Raw genomic sequence first — 24,740 nt, forward strand, 5'->3', positions numbered from 1 at the left:
GGTGGCGTTATTTCGTGGGGTATCCATCCTCCCCCTGTCTCTCTCAGGTTGGATGATATTTTCTTCTTTGTATCACTAGCATACTGTAGGTATGCCATTTTCATGTTCCTCTACCGTTCTAGTATGTCTCCATGATACATCTCCGCCACGTCTTATTACTTCTTTATTTTATCAGTTTAAAATCATTCGCATTTCCATATCCAGATTTCGGAGAAATTTATATTTCTTTTTTGGCTCATTATGTGACGATGTCAGAATCGATATCGATCCCTTTTTAATCACAGTCTATGAGTGAATGACAATAACGGAGCTAAGCAGCACGAGGTTTTTTCGCGGTATAGTATCTATAATTAAGAATGTTTGCTGTGTAAACTATCGTTCCAACTATACCATGCAGGTCACTACGCTTGCAGTGTTTTGGCAGAGGCGTCTCGTGGATTTCAATGAAACAGGGTTTACTTTTGTTCTCAATGACCAATCACTTTGAATGAATGACGTAGTATGGTCAACCAAACACCATACAGCCAACCAGCGAGTTAAATTACTAACTGTAAAACTGTTACAGGAATGATGCTAGATAATATCAAGTTGAATTATTGAACTCGTTTTCTATAAGTAACAAACGTTCTATATGCAACATATTTTAAAAGTGATAGGGATATTTTGTTTTCAATATTCATAATATTTTTAGAGTCTTGCAGTGGTAATCTCTAATATGAGATTAGCTTGTATATATCTCAGCAATTTTTATGATTCACTTAGTCTAATATTATCGTTCATTAGACTGCAATGAAAGATTATTGAGAATCATTGTAAGAATTTCTCAAGTCTATCGTAGTTAGGATAGATCTAAGAGAGCTTGTATACTTACGATATGCCTTAAACAATCCCAAGAATCGTCCTAAGACATACCATAAGTCATGTATTATGACTATTCTTGGAAATAGGGGTCCGTGTTTGCCCAACTCTCTATTTTGTATTCCTTATAGGAATTATGAGATTGATCATTGTTCGTTACGAGTTATGAAATTGATCACTGTTCGTTATCTTCACCTTTATAGGAGTTGTGAGATAGATCACTGTTCGTTATCTTCATCTTTATAGGAGTTATGGAATTGATCGCTGTTCATTACCTTCACCTTTATAGGAGTTGTGAGATTGATCACTGTTCGTTATCTTCAACTTTATAGGAGTTATGAGATTGATCACTGTTCGTTATCTTCACCTTTACAGGAGTTATGAGATTGATCACCGTTCGTTGCCTTCATTTTTTTTTTTTTTTTATGTTTATGCAAAACATTTTCCTCTCCCCCAAGGAAGGGACAGAAGTCGTCCCTAAAATTTATCTATATGTCCGCTTTGTCATTGTAAAGTATATATATATATATATATATATATATATATACATGTATGAATACACAAGTATATCGCGCTCTCTCTCTTTCTTTATATATATATATATATATATATATATATATATATACACAAGTATATCGCGCTCTCTCTCTTTCTTTATATATATATATATATATATATTCAATTCTCTCTCTCTCTGTACATATATTCAATTCTCTCTCTCTCTCTCTCTCTCTCTGTACATATATTCAATTCTCTCTCTCTCTCTCTCTCTCTGTGTGTATGTGTGTGTGTGTGTGTGTGTGCGTGCGTGCGTGCTTAAAGCATTATCACTATTATTTTTTGTTATAAGCAAAGTACACAATTCTTAATAATATGCCTTTCAGCACAGAAAAATAAATAAATGCTTATATATGATAAAACAATCACTTTATTTCTTGTTGATTGATTTAATGTAATATGAAATTAAAATCACCGGGTAATAAAACAGGTTCTAAGCTTTGGGATTATTTTTTCGTGGATATAAGCAGAAGTGGAGATCTACATCTCCACATAACAAACGAAATCTACATAAAAAAGACGAATAATTTATCGGATGAAAAAAATGTAACCATTGGAGTTCCGCAAGGCTCTATTTTAGGCCCATTGTTTTTTATCCTGTATATTAATGACTATCCACAAGCACTGAAACATTCTCATGTAAATATGTATGCAGATGATACTTCACAAGATGTAACAGATAAGTCAGTGGAAAACATTGAGTCAAAGATGTGCGAAGATCTTCAGCGCAGTATAATGTGGATTATGGAAAATAAATTAAGCTTAAACCTGTCTAAAACTCAATGTATGCTTATTGGATCGGCACAAAAATTATCAAAGTATCGAAAATTAAATTTAGTGATAAATAACCATGTCATAAAATGTGTTCAGGAGTCAAAATTACTTGGTATTATTATTGATGAAACTTTGTCCTGGAAAAGTCATATAGAATCACTTATGAACAAGATATCCAAGAGAATTGGCATTTTAAGAAGAATAAGATATTTTATGTCAAACGATGCGCTGCTGAAGATTTTTAATACTATGATTTTTACACATTTTACATATTGTTGTACTATATGGAGCAATCCAAGAAATGCTGAAAATGTGAATAAGCTTTTTATATTGCAAAAACGAGCTGCAAGGGTAATTCTTAACATCAGAAATTTTGAAACACCATCTAATGTCATGTTTACATAACTTAACTGGTTGCCTCTATCAGATTACTTTGTCTATAGAAAAGTCATTTAGTGTATAAAGTTTTACATGGTTCAATGCCAGATTATTTAAATGTTTTTAAATATGTATCAGAAGTCAGTCAGAGGCAAACTAGAAATTCTTATTCAAATATATTGTATATACCCAGGGCAAAAACAGAATATTATAGAAGATCTTTCAGCATTTCAGGGAGCACAGTGTGGAATGCCTTGAGTCAAAATATAAGAAACTCAACAAGTGTTGCGTGTTTTAAGAGAAATTATCTTAGAGATTATCACCATACTTTTTAAGCTTCATTTTGTTCCTATTTATCTTACATTCATAATTATTTCTTAAGTTTATATGTATTCTACTTCTTTTAATCTGTGTTTATTTTACTAATATCTGTCTGTATGTATGTTATATGCAGGACCATATTGAAAACTAGCGTTATTGCTAAATATGTAATCCTGGATAAATAAAGGATTTATTATTATTATTATTATTATATATAATAACCAATTCTCACTCCTCGTCATGAAATAAAACCACATCGACATACATTGTTCTCAGTTCTGTATAACATTATGTTATCACATGCTATTCAATATCAAGAATTATTTTTCTTAGGTCAATAAACTACTGAGATATCTCTTGTCTTGTTTACAGGAGAAGGGGGCGTTGATCTTCTCATCACACTGCAGCATAAATGTTCCACGAGGAGTTTTCTGTTGCCAGTTGCCAAATTAAGACAAGTATCACAGTCGCGATAATGCAGAGGTACCTTCCCCTTGAGATGGTTTGACATATTTAAAGTATGAATCCAAAACCTGTGCGGAAAAAAAATAAATTAAAAAACACACATACATGTAAACACAACTGAAATTGGAAAACAGTTACGTGTATATACTCCTCTCGACAAATACTTGATAAAACACGAGATAGTAGTAACTTGCCTCTTTCTCATTGAAAGGTGAATTTTTGGCGTACTCGTACAGAGCTTGGTAAACCTGACCGTCATAACGCCCTAAACAGCTATCCAAGATCTTGTCCGGGTAATCGAACGCATCCACCACAGCCACAGCGTTGGGTCTGATCTCCGCCATCAACTGCGTGAGCTTGTTCTGAAGATTGGTGATTTGCAAGGGGCTAATGAAACCATCCTTTTCAAGAAAAGAAAGAGAAGAGAACTCTATATATTATTCCATGTAGACATGTTGCACATTGTCAATGAAATAAAAAAAAAAGCCCAGGGTACATGTTTATGGTTCTGTCTAAGCCAAACTGGCTTTATTTGTTAAAGCACATTTTCCAACTCTTTGCAACAAGTAGATTTAATAGTCATAGGTTGACAGGAAAATGTCTGTCATCATTCCATGAGCATGTAATTACGGGCTGCATATTCTAATTATAAATCAATGAACATCTTATCCACAATGTCCAAATTTCAAAGCCAAGACACAATGACTGGCAATGATTAGTAACTACTTTTAATCTACATCTTGAAATAAAAACAAGCCTGTAAGCTACAATTTAGCATGACCGCCTTTGATGTTTTCAAAATGTTTTCACATACTTTTTGTGTCTTGTAGTATCTAGAAAAAATTGTTCTATTTATTGAAAATTTAGTTATTATTAAGTGGATGGCTGTTGTTTCTGTTTTCGGAATATTGACAAACGTTTTCATGCATAATGTACATGTATTATACTGACATGCTAAAGAGGATTGGAAATTGGACTAGACCATGTACACACACACATGTAGAAGATAGAACATATACACTCGCATGTAGAAGATAGAACATGTACACTCACATGTAGAAGATAGAACATATACACTCGCATGTAGAAGATAGAACATATACACTCGCATGTAGAAGATAGAACATGTACACTCACATGTAGAAGATAGAACATGTATACACACATGTAGAAGTTAGAACATGTATGCACACATGTAGAAGTTAGAACATATATACACACATATAGAAGATAGAACATGTACACACATGTAGAAGATAGAACATGTACACACACATGTAGAAGTAAGAACATGTACACACATGTAGAAGATAGAACATGTACACACATGTAGAAGTTAGAACATGTACACACATGTAGAAGTTAGAACATGTACACACATGTAGAATATAGAACATGTACACTCATGTAGAAGATAGAACATGTACACACATGTAGAAGATAGAACATGTACACACACATATAGAAGTTAGAACATGTACACACATGTAGAAGATAGAACATGTACACACATGTAGAAGTTAGAACATGTACACACATGTAGAAGTTAGAACATGTACACACACACATGTAGAAGTTAGAACATGTACACACATGTAGAAGATAGAACATGTACACACATGTAGAAGTTAGAACATGTACACACACATGTAGAAGATAGAACATGTATACACACATGTAGAAGTTAGAACATGTATACACACATGTAGAAGATAGAACATGTACACACATGTAGAAGTTAGAACATGTACACACATGTAGAAGTTAGAACATGTACACACATGTAGAAGATAGAACATGTACACACATGTAGAAGATAGAACATGTACACACACATGTAGAAGTTAGAACATGTACACACATGTAGAAGTTAGAACATGTACACACACATGTAGAAGTTAGAACATGTACACACATGTAGAAGTTAGAACATGTACACACATGTAGAAGATAGAACATGTACACACATGTAGAAGATAGAACATGTATACACATGTAGAAGTTAGAACATGTACACTCATGTAGAAGATAGAACATGTATACACACATGTAGAAGTTAGAACATGTACACACATGTAGAAGATAGAACATGTATACACACATGTAGAAGTTAGAACATGTACACACACATGTAGAAGATAGAACATGTATACACATGTAGAAGTTAGAACATGTACACACATGTAGAAGTTAGAACATGTACACACATGTAGAAGTTAGAACATGTACACTCATGTAGAAGATAGAATATGTATACACACATGTAGAAGATAGAATATGTATACACACATGTAGAAGTTAGAACATGTACACACACATGTAGAAGTTAGAACATGTATACACACATGTAGAAGATAGAACATGTATACACACATGTAGAAGTTAGAACATGTACACACACATGTAGAAGATAGAACATGTATACACACATGTAGAAGTTAGAACATGTACACACATGTAGAAGATAGAACATGTACACACATGTAGAAGATAGAACATGTATACACATGTAGAAGTTAGAACATGTACACACATGTAGAAGTTAGAACATGTACACACATGTAGAAGTTAGAACATGTACACACACATGTAGAAGTTAGAACATGTATACACACATGTAGAAGTTAGAACATGTACACACATGTAGAAGTTAGAACATGTACACACATGTAGAAGATAGAACATGTACACACACATGTAGAAGTTAGAACATGTACACACATGTAGAAGTTAGAACATGTACACACATGTAGAAGATAGAACATGTACACACACATGTAGAAGTTAGAACATGTATACACACATGTAGAAGTTAGAACATGTACACACATGTAGAAGATAGAACATGTATACACACATGTAGAAGATAGAACATGTACACACATGTAGAAGATAGAACATGTATACACACATGTAGAAGATAGAACATGTACACACATGTAGAAGTTAGAACATGTACACACATGTAGAAGATAGAACATGTACACACACATGTAGAAGTTAGAACATGTATACACACATGTAGAAGTTAGAACATGTACACACATGTAGAAGATAGAACATGTATACGCATGTAGAAGTTAGAACATGTACACACACATGTAGAAGATAGAACATGTACACACACATGTAGAAGTTAGAACATGTACACACATGTAGAAGTTAGAACATGTACACACACATGTAGAAGTTAGAATATGTATACACACATGTAGAAGTTAGAACATGTACACACACATGTAGAAGTTAGAACATGTACACTCACATGTAGAAGATAGAACATGTATACACACATGTAGAAGTAAGAACATGTACACACACATGTAGAAGATAGAACATGTATACACATGTAGAAGTTAGAACATGTACACACACATGTAGAAGATAGAATATGTATACACACATGTAGAAGTAAGAACATGTACACACACATGTAGAAGTTAGAACATGTACACTCACATGTAGAAGTTAGAACATGTACACTCATGTAGAAGATAGAATATGTATACACACATGTAGAAGATAGAATATGTATACACACATGTAGAAGTTAGAACATGTACACACACATGTAGAAGTTAGAACATGTATACACACATGTAGAAGATAGAACATGTACACACATGTAGAAGTTAGAACATGTACACTCATGTAGAAGTTAGAACATGTATACACACATGTAGAAGTTAGAACATGTATACACACATGTAGAAGTTAGAATATGTATACACACATGTAGAAGTTAGAATATGTATACACACATGTAGAAGATAGAACATGTACACACATGTAGAAGATAGAATATGTATACACACATGTAGAAGTTAGAATATGTATACACACATGTAGAAGATAGAACATGTACACACATGTAGAAGATAGAATATGTACACACATGTAGAAGTTAGAACATGTATACACACATGTAGAAGTTAGAACATGTATACACACATGTAGAAGTTAGAATATGTATACACACATGTAGAAGTTAGAACATGTATACACACATGTAGAAGTTAGAACATGTATACACACATGTAGAAGTTAGAATATGTATACACACATGTAGAAGTAAGAACATGTACACACATGTAGAAGTTAGAACATGTACACTCATGTAGAAGTTAGAACATGTATACACACATGTAGAAGTTAGAACATGTATACACACATGTAGAAGTTAGAATATGTATACACACATGTAGAAGTAAGAACATGTACACACACATGTAGAAGTTAGAACATGTACACTCATGTAGAAGTTAGAACATGTACACTCATGTAGAAGTTAGAACATGTATACACATGTAGAAGTTAGAACATGTATACACACATGTAGAAGTTAGAACATGTATACACACATGTAGAAGATAGAACATGTACACTCACATGTAGAAGATAGAACATGTACACTCATGTAGAAGTTAGAACATGTACACATACATGTAGAAGATAGAACATGTACACACACATGTAGAAGTTAGAACATGTACACTCATGTAGAAGTTAGAACATGTATACACATGTAGAAGTTAGAACATGTATACACACATGTAGAAGTTAGAACATGTATACACACATGTAGAAGATAGAACATGTACACTCACATGTAGAAGATAGAACATGTATACACACATGTAGAAGTTAGAACATGTACACACATGTAGAAGTTAGAACATGTATACACATGTAGAAGTTAGAACATGTATACACACATGTAGAAGTTAGAACATGTATACACACATGTAGAAGATAGAACATGTACACTCACATGTAGAAGATAGAACATGTATACACACATGTAGAAGTTAGAACATGTACACACATGTAGAAGTTAGAACATGTATACACATGTAGAAGTTAGAACATGTATACACACATGTAGAAGTTAGAACATGTATACACACATGTAGAAGATAGACCATGTACACACACATGTAGAAGATAGAATATGTATACACACATGTAGAAGTTAGAACATGTACACACATGTAGAAGTTAGAACATGTATACACATGTAGAAGTTAGAACATGTACACACACATGTAGAAGTTAGAACATGTATACACACATGTAGAAGTTAGAACATGTACACACACATGTAGAAGTTAGAACATGTACACACATGTAGAAGATAGAACATGTATACACACATGTAGAAGTTAGAACATGTACACACATGTAGAAGTTAGAACATGTATACACATGTAGAAGTTAGAACATGTATACACACATGTAGAAGTTAGAACATGTATACACACATGTAGAAGATAGAACATGTACACTCACATGTAGAAGATAGAACATGTATACACACATGTAGAAGTTAGAACATGTACACACATGTAGAAGTTAGAACATGTATACACATGTAGAAGTTAGAACATGTATACACACATGTAGAAGTTAGAACATGTATACACACATGTAGAAGATAGACCATGTACACACACATGTAGAAGATAGAATATGTATACACACATGTAGAAGTTAGAACATGTACACACATGTAGAAGTTAGAACATGTATACACATGTAGAAGTTAGAACATGTACACACACATGTAGAAGTTAGAACATGTATACACACATGTAGAAGTTAGAACATGTACACACACATGTAGAAGTTAGAACATGTACACACACATGTAGAAGTTAGAACATGTACACACATGTAGAAGATAGAACATGTATACACATGTAGAAGTTAGAACATGTACACACATGTAGAAGTTAGAACATGTACACACATGTATAAGTTAGAACATGTACACACATGTAGAAGTTAGAACATGTACACACACACATGTAGAAGTTAGAACATGTACACACACACATGTAGAAGTTAAAACATGTACACACATGTAGAAGATAGAACATGTACACACATGTAGAAGTTAGAACATGTACACACATGTAGAAGTTAGAACATGTACACACATGTAGAAGTTAGAACATGTACACACATGTAGAAGATAGAACATGTACACACACATGTAGAAGTTAGAACATGTACACACATATAGAAGTTAGAACATGTACACTCATGTAGAAGATAGAGCATCCACATACACAAGTAACGATATGAAGTCAGCTTCACTTAGTCGGAATCTTTAGAAAGATATCATCTGCACGTAAAGTCAAAGTGGGTCAGAAATACACTTACAGATATCAGTAGTCTTTATGATCGTTGAATTGAGATTTCAAAGGTATATAGTTGCTTTTGTCTGCATGTCTGTTGGAACAATGTCTTTTCAATGATATTCCATTTTGATACCCCTGTGACATTTTCGTTTAGAATTACCTAACACTTTATCTATACTGATTACGATCATAAAATGCAGAATCGTTAATCTATATCTCTTTACCATAGTGTAATATTTTCTTAAAAATCATAAATCATTTTCCAGTGGATGATTTTCAATCCTGTCTACCCCTTTTGCATTCGCAACAAAATAAGCATGATTTTCATTTCAAAACGTTTTGCTAGAATATATATTGTTGCTTCTTGCTCTCAATTCTTTATGAAAGGTGAAGATAACAATTAGTGATCAATCTCATAACTCCTATAAGCAATACAACATAGAAAGTTGGGCAAACACGAACCCTATGATATACCAGAGGTGGGATCAGGTGCCAAAGAGGAGTAATCATCCCCTGTCGACCGGTCACACTCGCCATGAGCCCTATATCTTGATCAGGTAAACGGGCTTATTTGTAGTCAAAATCAGTGTGTCAAGAACGGCCTAACAATCGGTATGAAACAAGTCAGACAGAATTTGACTCAATGATAGCTTGTATTGGCAAACTAGATTGCTAGAACGACCATAGAATTTGCGAAATGCTGATTATAAATGAGACTGTTGAAACCCCTGCACCATCAACTTTTTGGTCAGTAACCTGCCTCGATGTAAAAACTGATTATACGCAGAACAAGCTCTTGCATATTGAATCAGTTGAGAGATATAAACACCATATGCAGGCAATAAGGGAATATTGCTACAAAATATGGACAGTTGACGATGGAGAAACAGAAATCATCCCGTTTATCATAAAGTTGAGTTGTTAATTTAATTGCCATTAACATCTACTTTCAATAAAATATCTACACTGTAAGTATGAAGCAGAGGTGGAAGACAATGTGGTGTCTTTTATTTGGAGTTCTCAGGGATATATCGAATCGACATATGAATGAAAATAATTATTGTTAATAGATAAAACGTCGTCGATATATCTAAATGTCGCATTGAAGGACATAGCAAGAGATATTTTTCTTCTCATGTAGAAGTCTTTGAATAAATTCTGCTTCATAAGAATAAAATCTTCATGTCAATTACAACAGCACCCGCACTCTAAGAATGTCTAAGATGTACTACACTTTCTGATTCCAAGCAGGAAAAAAAACTTGGTATGTAGTGTTTATGTGTATTGATAGTAAATTAAAACTAAAATGGGTGTTTTAGAAGGAGCAGGGGGCCCTTTACCAATAAGTAAGTTAATTAATGACAATTAAACGTTTTGTCTGGTTTGCTTCTATGTTGTTTACCTGAATGAATTCCCCGAGTCTTTCAATGATCCCATGGACTGCATACAGTTTACACAGCTTGGTCAATACGTCCTTTGTATTTTTATCAGTCTGGGATTTGTTCACGAGATCAACAAATGAATTCACAACAAAGAGATGACAAAATGCCTAAAATCAAAGAAAATTTAGTTCAATTCTATAATTTGAAATGTCTAAATGTTTGTCTATTGCAACAATAAACACATAGGCAAAAATCAGTTCAAATAAGAATAAGAAAGAGAGAAACTCAATTAATACCATACAGTATTTGTATGAGGGTTTGGGAACAATTTTTCTACTTCTCTTTTATTCTTTCGTTGAAATAGATTGATTAATTTTTTATCTATACTAGTAAACTGTTCTTTATTTTTCCTTCATATGAACTGGTTCATTTTTATCTATACTAGTAATCTGTTCTTTTGTTCATATGGATTGGTTCATTCTTTATCTATACTAGTGATTTGTTCTTTATTCTTTCGTTCACATGGATTGGTTCACTCTTTATCTATACTAGCGATTTGTTCTTTATTCTTTCGTTCATATGGATTGGTTCACTCTTTATCTATACTAGTGAGTTGTTCTTTATTCTTTCGTTCATATGGATTGGTTCACTCTTTATCTATACTAGTGATTTTTTCTTTATTCTTTCGTTCATATGGATTGGTTCACTCTTTATCTATATTAGTGATTTGTTCTTTATTCTTTCGTTCATATGGATTGGTTCACTCTTTATCTATAATTTGTTCTTTATTCTTTTGTTCATATGAATCTGTTCACTCTTTATCTATACTAGTGATTGGTTCACTCTTTTTCTATACTAGTGATTGGTTCACTCTTTATCTATACTAGTGATTGGTTCACACTTTATCTATAATTTGTTCTTTATTCTTTCGTTCACATGAATTGGTTCACTTTTTATCTATACTAGTGATCGGTTCACTCTTTATCTATACTAGTGATTGGTTCACTCTTTATCTATTCTAGTGATTGGTTCACTCTTTATCTATACTAGTGATCGGTTCACTCTTTATCTATACTAGTGATCGGTTCACTCTTTATCTATACTAGTGATTGGTTCACTCTTTATCTATACTAGTGATTGGTTCACACTTTACCGTTGCAGCCCAGGTCAGTGCTACAGTGGATGCGTTCCAAGCTTCCTGTCGTGATTTCCCAGATCGAACTAGTCTCTCCATGTTATGGGCCGCATCTTCCAGTAATCTAATAAAGAATTACAGTTAAACCTGTTTTATCTGACATCTGTGTGTACTGTATTACTGTGAATTCCCACCCTATTTCCATTCCAGTCAGTTTCTCCCATGTTCTTTACAATATTCAATCCGACATACTGTCTATTCCGAAGGCAATGTTTTCAAAGTATGTCTGATTAGACGGAGTTCACGATGCAACAAAAATGCTCGAGCGTCTTTATTTTTCTATGAAAGCTATTAGAATATATACGAGAAACAGAGGATTACCGTACACGTGTTGTAAACATAATGTATTAAACTGTACAAGAATAAATCCATAACAAAACCAGTGGCACACAAAACAAAACAACGAGCAAACAAAACAAAACCAGAGGCAAACAAAACAAAACCAGTGGCACACAAAACAAAACAACGAGCAAACAAAACAAAACCAGAGGCAAACAAAACAAAGAATGTATCATATTACAACTGCATTACTTTCGAACATTCACAGCACGTTTGTCTGTAGTGATGGTTTATAAATACAATATTAATGTACCTGGCAGCTCGGTGTTCATATGCTTTCACCAGACTTCCTAAGGCAACTTCCTCTGTCATACAAGATTTCTTGGAGAGGTCCACGGTGTAACATTGGAGGAATTCATTTAATGGAGCTCCTCTCTTTATATCCGGGTATATTTTCATCAGGAATCTATCATATGTATATGCAAAATGATCAATGATAACCTATTATCCCTCATTAGGAAGGCTGGTCTCGTTTCCGTAGCATTAAAAAGAAATGGTTAGAAACAAAGTCGGTACAATCACCTAGCCAGCTGGAGCATCATGACATTATTCTCTCCCTCATACGTGCATCCAGGTGTATGGAAAGAGTACAGCTTTGGTAGGCCGCTGGCGTGAGAGTACCCGTGACCTCCACAACACAGACGACAGGTCTCTATTCCCGCCGTACAGTTCCACGTACTGAAAGCCTTCAGACCCGCACACAGGGCATGGAGCTGCAAATCAATCTTAAAGTTTTTAGAAATAATGCAATGAAAAGGGTGATGGAATCGATTCATATGAAGAAATTCACGACAATTTTCGTACAAAAGCTGACACATAAAATGACCTCTGACTGAAATAAGATTTAAGCTAGGTCGCCAATTTGCAAAGGTGCAAAATTAAGATGGCGCAAAAACCTTTTTTTCGATTCTTTCGTTCAACCTTTTTCCTTTCTCTTGACAATTAATTTGTATCCAAATGGACTCCAAATCGGTTTTGACAAAAAGCTTAAAAATCTCGAGTTTGAGCAATTTATTTCTATGGTCACGGACAGCAGACATGCTACGTTTAAAAAGTACGTATTTGAGAAGGAAATTGAGGTCACTATAAATAATTCAAATCATAGTATCATTGTAATGCAAGACAGACGAGTCTCCAATTTTAAATTTACGACTTTGAGATAACGTTATACAGAGCTACTGACCACGCTGAATGACTCCAGGTTACCAGCCTCGATTTCATCAGAAATCTTTGTGTAGTATCGCTGTATAAACTGGCCAGTAAAATGCATTGCATAAGCCGTGGCCACCATGGGGAACAACTTGTACTGTTGAGTTTGGTAGTCTATTATTTGTGCCTCTATACCTCTGCAATCAATCAATCAATCAATCAATCAATGGCTGCCAAGTTCATATGAATGGAAAAGTGGGAAAATCAAAATAGATGCATTTAAACATGGACAGAAAATGGAGAATACGTACAATGATATGTTGATATTGAAAACATGAAAATTTACGTTTAATAGTTAAAAATACAATTTTAGTAGAAATCAATCTGAGAAAATAATGTTGTGAGGTGTGGCCGTTGAGTTGTGGTGAAATTTACGAATAACTGCAAGTACGTATCATAAAAAGAGTGATATATTCCAGGTTTAGTGGTCTATACCGTAAATCTAGTTATTTTTGCTGTCGATTAATTTTTAGCGCTTTTGCGAGTAAGTTGGATTCGCAAAAATATTTTTCTCAAAATTGACTCTACCGTAAAAAAAAATTCTAGATCCATCAATTCGATGGTCAGTTGTTTTAAACTCCCAGGTGTATAAATAGTGATCAATACTGGCGATTTATTTGATATCACTCGTGTGTAACTAATCTGGCGGGTTATAAGTAACTTTCACGTTTTATCGACTATCCTATACCATAGATAGTTTGGTACATTGTCACGCTCGGCATTACTTTTAAAAGCTAGAAAAAGACATAATTAAATTTTGTAATTTAGTTTTCAATGCACCCACGCCTTGCGAGGGTCTTTATCAGTATATAAACAAATGTCTGCTGGGTTGACAGAACTGAATTAATGACATAAATTCGTACGATGGAATTTATTTGTCGATTTTTTTTAACTCCAGCATAAATTCGCAAAAATAAGAAACACAAAAATAAATATATAGGCTTTTTACTCAAATTCGCAAAAATAAATCGACGCAAAAATATCCAGATTTACGGTATACTGTTTGGTAAAACGCTGTTTAGTAGACCTGACCTATATCATAAGCATGAGTATTTCGATCTCTCATATTTTCCACTCGAAAATATTAAGTATTTTGATTTATATCCATGATTTAAATTAAAAAAATTATTTCACTGTGAAACGCAGACAATTTGTTTTTCTTTTCTTTTCTTAGTAAATACAACTCATTCCCGAAAAAGTATGGATGTCTAACCGATAGAGTGATGCCGTGGGAGAATTTTCATGAATGTTCTGAACGTTGATATGCCTAATTTGTTGGCATTTATATTCAACCGAGCTTGACAACAAGTTAAATTTGCCTATAATTATTTTCCCGAATACAGTTGGCTATTCTATCATTTGAAATCGGAAACCAATTACTGTCGTTTTCTACATTTAGCCACGGAAGAGAATCTTATGTAGACAGACGTCCAAGATACTAAAGTTAATAGTCTTTGTACTGCATATCATTTTTTTAAACCCAGGCAGGCTACTGACAAACAAGTTGATGGTGCAGGTGTTTAAACAGTCTCTTAAAATCAGGGTCGTTATAACAATAAAAGGGGAAGATAACAAACAGTAATCAATTTCAATTCTTATAAGGAACACAAAATAGAGAGTTGGGCATAAACAGACCCCTGGACACACCAGAGGTAGGATCAGGTGTATAGGAGGAGTAAACGTCCCCTGTCGACCGGTCACACCCGCCGTGAGCCCTATATTCTGATCACGTAAACGGAGTTATCCAAAGTCAAAATCAGTGTGCCAATCTAGTTTGTCAATACAACCTATCATTGGCTCACAGCGGGTGTGACCGGTCGACGGGGATGCTTACTCTTCCTAGGCACCTAATCCCATCTCTGGTATATCCAAGGGTCCGTGTTTGACCAACGCTCTATTTTGTATTGCTCATAGGAGTTATGAGATTGGTCGATGTTCTTTATCTTCACCTTTCTTGCAATATTCAATACATATAAATTAAACAGTCAATAGCATGGAATAGTACAGGATTTAGTGGGTGTCGTCCTTCTGATGACTTAATCATCGTGTTGTCGTTATTAACATCAGTAATTGCATGTTCAATAATTAATCACGATTTTATCTAGATCTGCACAATATCATAATTGATGTTTCTCACCCCGGGGAAACTTCTGTTTGACGACGCACGGCACTGTATCGTACCGCTATGGTACAGGCTTGACCCAAGGGTTTGGAAATGTTTGATATGATTAAAGCACGAATAAAGACCATGGTGCCATATCCGATTCTCTGGTCGGGGGGTTTGATGTATGTGCCGTCCTCTAGAACCTATCAAAGAGTAAAGTGATATAAATGTTATTACAAATAAAACCTTTCAGGATGCAAATCAGCATTTCAAAGCAATGGTTATCTGATGTTCAATGTGAATGTAATGAAATTTTATCAAAACATTTAGGAAAATGTATTGAAAAGGTCTTCAGCGGGATAACTTCATGGCACAGTCAGCTACACAATAAGCTACTGGTACGTAACGACGAGACAAATTTGCAAAACGACGCCCTGGATGACTCCGTATCATGTCTAATAATATGAGGTCCACAACAGTGGTATATTCATCTGACACTGAACTGAATCAATAGAGATCATCCTTTCTCTACCTGTTATCTCTGTATAATTCCAATGCTATTTATTACAATTGTTTTGATTGGACAAAAATAAAGCTGAACAAGAGTTTATACATCAATAAATCCGAAAACGCGATGTATTCACACACGCCTGAAAACAAATAACATAGTGCGGGGAACATATTCAAATTTTTGCAATTGTTAATAAAGTGAATGAATTGGAATTATAAGAATCAAACATTCTTTTTGAAGAATTTATCGATGTGTAAACTCCGGACATTTTACTTACAAAGTTAACATAAAAGTGCTTCGCACTTTTATTCAGTTTGTGAGTAAAATGTCCGGAGTTTACACATCGATAAATTCTTCAAAAAGAATGTTTAATCCTATAATAACAATGAGGCATAAACGTGTAATGATATTCTTTACTTAATCAATGCTGCCTGTAATATGTTAAGTAAGTAATAGGAACACCCATCTCTTTCTCTATAGCAAATATAATATACATTCTAAAGGCAGATGAATATTCTTTATATGATGTTAATGCTATTGTTACATTTTACATTGACCTTCGACCTTTTGAGATCTTTCTCTCTGCACTTGCTACCTCTGGTGTAACCATAAGACAAAAACTTGATAGGGAATAATAAATGTGACAGCATGGGTTTCATTTTTATCTTCATTGAAATATCGGTTAACAAATGCAATAACTTTTTATTTTATTTTATTTACTTGCAATTAACTAAAAACTACAAAACTAAAATATATTATATTTTACCGGTCGACAGGCGATGCTTACTCCTTCGAGGCACCTGATCGCACCTCTGGTATACCCAGGGGTTCGTGTTTGTCCAACTCTATACAGTGTATTTTGTTTTCCTTATAGGAATTATGAGATTGATCACTGTTCGTTATCTTCACCTTTCATTTAAACAAACTAGATACTAGTATACTATGAAAAATATAAATCGATTTTAGACATTTAGGTAAGTGATATGCGCCTCTTTGTTGGTGAACATTAAACGCTGTGGTAGCATCCTCTTCATCACTTCCTTCGTAAGCATGAGATAATGTTTACAGTTTTCAAAGATACATTAAAATTAAGGATTATCTCCCTCATGCATAGTTCTTATCCTTAGACGAATTTGACTCACTTTTTGGCACTCTGTTTTCCCCTAAAATAGCTCTTACAAGTTTATTGTCATTTCGGATTTCATACATTTCGGTTGATCATCACTGAAGAGACATTATTTGTCGAAATGCGCATCTGGTACATCAAAATTGGTACCGTGTAAGTTTTACATTATCAAAAGATGTCGGGGAGTGTACCAGGTTTGTGATGAGATGAATAGACAAAACGTTATTGAGGAATATGTCTTACCTTAGCATATCTCATCAGCATATGCTCCCTCGGTACGCGGACATTGTTTAATCTTAAATACCCATTGTCATTTCCATTAAAACCAAACTTCGGACCAATATCACCCGCCTCCACACCTTTAATTATAACAGGATTATTAAAAATCGTCAATAAACGTCAAGGGTAGTATGAATTCGAAACCTGTAAGGGGGTAAAATACGAAATCAAGGTTTGCTATGAGATATGTAAGGGGGTAAAGTATGAAATCAAGGTTTGCTATGAGATATGTAAGGGGGTGAAATATGAAATCTAGGTTTGCTATGCGATATGTAAGGGGGTAAAGTATGAAATCAAGGTTTCCTAGGATATATGTAAAAAGGTACAGTATAAAATAAAGATTGCTATGATATATGACAGGGGATGCTTACTCCTAGACACCTGATCCCACCTCTGGTATATTCAGGCGTTCGTAGTTGCCCAAGTCTCTATTTTGTTTACTTATAGGAGTGATGAGATTAATCACTGTTCGTTATCAATCTAATTAAAATCAGATCCTAGAAGACGCTCACAATCGCTACAATAGGATCTAACATAACCCCATAGGGGGTCATGTCCGCATGACCTTTCGCTTGGAATATTCATGAGAACTATCAGCCAGTCAGATTGCGCCATACAGACAATAGTGGCTATTTAGGCGGTTCCTGGCAATTCGTAAACAAATTGTTGTAATCTCTCTCCCACGAAGTTTATTCCACACTGTAAAATTGTATATTCTCGCATAACGAATTTTAAACTTTCGCAATAATGCCTAATCTATTCCGTTCATACAAGCAACAAAACGTACGATATGAAATACACCCAAATTAAATCAATTGTGAATTCCGATTTATGTATGAATAGGGATGGGTACGATTTTAAATAGTTTTCAAGATGGTTTACTTAAATAACGCGAGGAATATAACGCCAGTCGACGTAAACGGTGTATTGTGACGTCGCATCTGGCTGCGATGTTTTCTTTCAAACCAAACAATCGCAGCCAATTTTCCTTGAATTGTGAACACCGACGATTTCAAAGCCGACGCGCTGATTGGCTGACATAAAGTTCATCTAAACATGACCCCTAATCGGGTTATGTCAGATCTATTTACGCAGAGTATACGGCGCGGATCTAAGAAGTCTGAGTTTAATTAGTTTTTGTTCGTTATCTTCACCTTTCATATTTAAGGGGGCAGTATGGTATCAAGGTTTGATATATATAAGGGTGTAGTGTAAATTCAAAATGTACATGATATGAGTATACATATGAAAAGAAGGTTGTGGAAATTCAAGAGTTACATATGTAAGATAGCGACAAGTATTCAGAAGTTACATGATAGATGAAAGGGTTTTCCATGAATTCAATATTCACATGAAATATACGAATTAAAAGTTTGAATTTAAATGTTTCATGATGAATGAAAAGTGGCTGAATCCATTCACGAGCTGTTTAAAATATAGAATGTAGTATCACTTTAAGATTCACATGATATATGTATACATGTATGGAGATAGTATAACTTCAAAACTTACAAGAAAAGTGGGATTATCGATTCAAGAGCCATATGACCTGGGTTGTAATAACTATGGTTCAAGATTGATTAGTTTGGTAATTGATTGATTGATTGCTTAACGTCCTTCTCGAGAATTTTTGGGGACGTCACCAAGACCGGTGAAGGGCTTCAAATTTAGGCCTTTGTTCGGCGTTTACGGCCATTGAACAGTTGGGGTTCTTTAGCGTCATCTCCGAGGACCCATGACATTCACAGCTGATGCCGAGCGTTTGGCGATGGTACTGTCACTACCTGTTTTTAACGACTTAGGTCTGTCGCGACCGGGATTCGAAACCCGTTGGTAATTAGTGTAAACTAAAGAAAAACAATTTAAAGAATCGGTTGTAATAACGTTATCATAAATCTTATGGAATGTGTGACTGTGTGAACAATATAAAGAAATCTTCCAAACTTTGATTAATATACATGTATAAACAATACGCACTTAGGGTTACCATAGAGGTCAGTAATTAGAAGCTCCCAAATACGTATACTAGTACTTTCTATACAGTGATAAGAATCTGGAGAGTGAGGTATACCTGGCAGTAACTTGTGCGTGTTGAAATCTCTGAGCTGCACCATAAACATGTGGATGCCGTGCCGTTTCCCCTGGGTCTCCAGTTGTGCCATTACCAAACAACAGTTTGAAGTTTTCCCCACTGATTCAAAATATATCAAAATGAGAAAGGAACGGATGAAATCAACCATTATTGCAATTATCTATTAATACTACAATCTCGGATGAAATCAATCATACATTAAGGACGTGCGCGACGTGTCTGCCATTTTCTCTAAATCATTTTTTTTTTATTTTCTCGATATGAAGAGTCCTTGTAGGATTTCCGAAATAGGTTGAAATTTTATATTGTGGTAAAAGAACAATATTTTGTATATTGGCCTGGATAGCCCAGTGGTTAGATCACCTAACTAGTAAGGCAAGGCTCTCGGTTTCGATACCCGATTGTTCCAAAGATATTTCTCTCCTTCTTTGCTACAGTAATGTGTATTTTTACAGATTACTGTAATATAACAGAGATTACATTACATTCTCTCTTGTAACAACCAGGAAATTTCAAAATATTCTAACTCTAAACCATACATGGTAATATACCCCAAGATTTTTGTAAATACGACATCGAATGTAAGTGAGCTGTACGTGAAATGTCACCAAAAATTAACGTCGCGCATGTCCTTTACTCTTGTGAATGACGTACATCCGCCTGGCCAGTATTTAACTGACGTCACCGTTGGAGAATTTATGACAAACTCCTTTGTTCTGGCATCGTATGTGGCAATTGTCTCCAATCCTCGTATAAAAGTTCCTGAAATTACCAACCACAGCATGTAATAAAAATACATATACTCTGCTGAGTTACATGTATAACATACACACTCACGCGCGCATATACCTATAAATATTTAGTTAAAAAAACTTAAATGTATGTATCATATAGTAACTTGCCGTGGCCAAGCTCTGTTTGAGCATATGTCCCAATGATTTTCAGATCTCTTGCTAGTGGGAGCCATTTTGCTTTCTGATCCTCTGTGCCTTGCTTTTCAATAGTAGGGGTAAACATGCCGGAATGAACGCCGATTGCATTTGCTTCTGTTGGAGTAGCAGCTCTTAAAATTTGTGCAAAGCCAAATATAAATGGTTTAACATAACTGGATGTTGCTAACGGAGTCAAAGTGAAATAATCAATTTATGTTCTTACTGCTAATCAGTCACTCCATGTTCTTACTGCGAATACATTTTATTTATTAACTTACTCAGAATAGTACGCCCTCTCCACGAAATTGAGTCCCATTTCTTTCATTTTCTTATACATGTAGATGTTTTGTCTGAGCGATTCGTTGTATTCTTCCTCTCGGGATCGAAATGCCCAAGGTTTGGTACGAGCAAGCACCGGGTCTTGGATGGCCACATTATCTAGCATCAAAAGACACAACACGTGTTAATGTTAGCATGAATTGTCGTAGAAAACGTACACTATTGGCTATGGGACAGTGATCAAACAGCGGAATGAAAATGATAGATTTCCCACCAAAGCCCTGGATGGTGCGAATATATTTTCATGCATTTTCAACTTCATCTCACTTCACATCTCTTCGCGCCCGATGGCATATGCATGCAAAGCTTCGATACACTGTCTTCGCACGTCAATTTTCACGTAGCATCTATATCATTGTTTCCCAATATATTGCACTATTTTAACATTCTCTTCTTTTTAATATATGTACATTACTGCAAAATGATAAATGATATAATCAATAACATTATTTGCAGTTCAGTTTGATAAAGGTGTTGTGAATTTTTCACTGGGTTCAATGTGTACGTTACATTGAATTAAAAACCGGTTATGTCAAACTGGCTGGATTGATCCTAAATGTTTGGTACAGACCACGGTAGCTCAGTGTCAGAGCTTTTCTGGCTCAGTGGTTCTTGAGAAGAAGATTTTTAAAGTTTGTCCCTATATATTTGTATGTAAAACTTTGATCCCCTATTGTGGCCCCATCCAACCCCTGGGGCCCATGATTTGAACAAACTTGAATCTGCATTATGTCAGGAAGCTTTCATGTAAATCTCAGCTTTTCTGGCTTAGTGGTTCTTGAGAAGAAGATTTTTAAAGTTTTCCCTATATATTTGTATGTAAAACTTTGATCCCCCCTTGTGGCCCCATTCTACCCCCGGGGGCCATGATTTGGACAAACTTGAATCTGCAATATGTAAGGAAACTTTCAGGTAAATTTCAGCTCTTCTGGCCCAGTGGTTCTTGAGAAGAAGATTTTTAAAAGATGCCAACAAATTTTCACTAATTCTTGATTATCCCCCCCTTGGAAAAGAGTGTGGCCCTTCATTTGAACAAAATTGAATCCCCTACACCTAAGGATGCTTTTTGGCGAGTTTGGTTGAAATTGGCCCGGTGGTTTATGAGAAGAAGATGAAAATGTGAAAAGTTTACAGACAGACGGACAGACAGACAGACGGACGCCGGACAAAATGTAATCAGAAAAGCTCACTTGAGCCTTCGGCTCAGGTGAGTTAAAACATACAATACAAATGGAAATTTATACAATGCAAATGAAAAATTATACAATGCAAATGGAAAGTATAGAATACAAATGGAAAATTATACAATACAAATGGAAAAGATCAAATATTGCAACGTTTGACATGCCATAGACGAATTAGGCTTTTCAATTTTTATATACTTATTTTTAATTAAAATACTTGATTTTCTGAATTTTTGTATTCTCTAAAGAGATATTATGCAATTTGAAACCTTTTCAAACTAATTACTTATACATATTATTGTGTATTTGATATGTACCTTTATCAGACCCTTTGATATTTCACTCTAAATAAATCAATATCACAATTTAACAGACTATGCCAAAAATATTGAATGTCCACTATTGTTTCACATTGACAATTTGTACCCGTAAATGATTAATTCACTGGGATAAAGTGAAAGTTATCGCTCAGTGAATCCGGCTCTTATTGATTATATTGAATATCACGCCAAAATGTGTAAAATAAAAAAAAAAAGCTTATGTGTATATTGATAATATGGTGGATAGTACATATATAAGAATTTCACGTTTAGTCTTTGAAAATTTAACGTTTCTATAAAAACATCACTGAATTCTTTCTTTTTTCATATAAATTCGCCCATTCAACTAAGATAACAAAAACAAAAAACAAAAAAAACAAAAAACAAACAAAACAAACAAAAAAATCACTGTATTTTACAATGCCATGAGTACAACATCCTAAGATTTAATATAGTTTTATGTAACGGTACTGTCGTATTTTATCAAGAGACTCTTATGATCGATCTGAAGATATAGTTTTGTGAAACTCAGCCCTGAATTGGAAACTTGAGACCATCAAAGCAATAAAAGGTATGAAGATTACAGCACTCATGGTGTTGTAATAAACACAAGGCAATACAAAATAAGTCATTCTTACGTAAATAACGCCGTTTTTTAACATTCTCGGGTCCACCGTATAGGATGTTCGTCAACTCTTTCACATCAAAGCTTGCTCCCGCTCTTTCCCGCGCCAGATCAGGATTCACTGTTGCAGACGACATGTTGAGAAAAAATGGACGTAACTGCTTAGACAGTTCACTGGTATATATAGGCCACGTGGGTTGAATATGTGTAACGATGATTACAGACGGTACGTGAAGAATTAATCGGGTCAACAACCAGGTATTTTTGTATGGAGGTAAATCAGTACCACAATTATATATTTTAGATTTTTTGAGCAAATTCATTTTAACCTTTCTTGTTTCAGTTTTTAATCTAATTCTATATTTTTGTTTTTACAAGATTATTTCACAGTCAGTATTTTGCAAATTTTATGATCGTTATAGCGATCTTATTTACCAATATTACACACAGTCATTGGGTAAAATTGAGGCCGTTCTTTGCACACTGGTTTTGATTACAGCGATTACTCCGTTTACTAGATCGAGATATACATGTAGGCCTCACTGCGGGTGTGACTGGTCGACAGGGGATGCTTACTCCTCCAGGGTACCTTATCCCAACTCTGGTGTGTCCAGGGGTCCGTGTTTGTTGTACTAGTTATTTTGTATTCTTTATAGGAGTTATGCAATTGATAACTGTTCTTTATCCTCACCTTTTCATTTAACATCTTTATTTTTATTTGATTTTCATTCTATATTTTTGTCTTCACAGAATTGCATCATGGTTATTTTTTTGTTTTTGTTTTTTTTTACTTTTTGATTTTGTTTAAAAGTTTTAATAATTTTATTTTAACATTTTTCTTTCTGTTGAGAATTATTATTCTTATTTCCTATTCCAATTCCTTAAAAATTATTTTTAAAGAGTCATTGTAAAAAGTTATTGTAGAAAAATTCTATAAAGTTATCATAACATGATATTTTTAAGTGGTAACCGATATAGTCATTTTACAATCAACAGGGAGCGATCAAAGTCACCATTTGGAAGGTGCCATAAATTTAACTGTTATCGGAAGGTGTCATAAATTTAACTGTCACACGCATACAGTTTGGGGTACACACTTCAATCAAGCAATACGAGTACAGGGAAGACCACTGAACTGCTACAGCAGGAGAACTACGCGCGGGACACGTGGCTACGAGTCGGGGCAACACATCCAATATGATTTCACCCTCCAGCCGATCGGAAAATGGCCAGATGGGTTACTACTTCAAAATAAATTTTCAAAAATAAATCTTTAAAAAAAAACTTTTGAATTAGAAGATTTTCGTCCAAATTGCCTTGGGAATTAATCGAGACCTGAAAGACAGAATTTTTTACGTATAAAACTCAAGTTTTAGGAAAATTGCCGTCCTTGATCTTTAACAGAAACAAGCATGTTAAAATGAAATGGTGAAAACAAAAATATAAAACCGGGAACAGAAGCAAAAATGTTAAAATGAAATTAATAAAACACAAATATAAAATCAAACTATAAACAGAAGCGAAGGTTATTAAAACAAAACTATAGAATAAATTGGTCAACAGAATAAAAAATATTAGATACAAATTGTTAAAACAAAACTATAGA

General features: G+C 34.4%; 1 protein-coding gene across 1 annotated transcript; it reads right to left on the reverse strand.

The window, feature by feature from the left end:
* Positions 1–3,060: 3,060 nt before the first annotated feature.
* LOC125683855 (peroxisomal acyl-coenzyme A oxidase 1-like) lies at positions 3,061–23,511 on the reverse strand. The gene is made up of 14 exons (XM_048925346.2): positions 23,148–23,511; positions 20,945–21,104; positions 20,637–20,797; positions 20,389–20,496; positions 19,714–19,833; positions 17,607–17,722; positions 15,760–15,929; positions 13,597–13,759; positions 12,936–13,126; positions 12,667–12,819; positions 12,033–12,138; positions 10,900–11,046; positions 3,549–3,755; positions 3,061–3,422 (listed from the first exon to the last, which is right to left on the reverse strand). The coding sequence occupies exons 1-14, from the start codon at positions 23,455–23,457 to the stop codon at positions 3,351–3,353; spliced, it is 2,184 nt and encodes a 727-aa protein (XP_048781303.2). The 5' UTR covers positions 23,458–23,511; the 3' UTR covers positions 3,061–3,350.
* Positions 23,512–24,740: the final 1,229 nt, after the last annotated feature.

This window comes from Ostrea edulis, chromosome 6 (assembly GCF_947568905.1).
Source record: "Ostrea edulis chromosome 6, xbOstEdul1.1, whole genome shotgun sequence".
Classification (NCBI taxonomy): Eukaryota; Metazoa; Mollusca; class Bivalvia; order Ostreida; family Ostreidae; genus Ostrea; species Ostrea edulis.

Coding starts and splice junctions, on each gene's coding strand:
- LOC125683855 (XM_048925346.2), bottom strand. CDS start 23,457: ATGAATTTGCTCAAAAAATCTAAAATATATAATTGTGGTACTGATTTA. Junction 19,834..20,388: donor TAAATACTGGCCAGGCGGAT/GTACGTCATTCA, acceptor ATTTTGAATCAG/TGGGGAAAACTTCAAACTGT. Junction 17,723..19,713: donor CACGCACAAGTTACTGCCAG/GTATACCTCACT, acceptor TTATAATTAAAG/GTGTGGAGGCGGGTGATATT.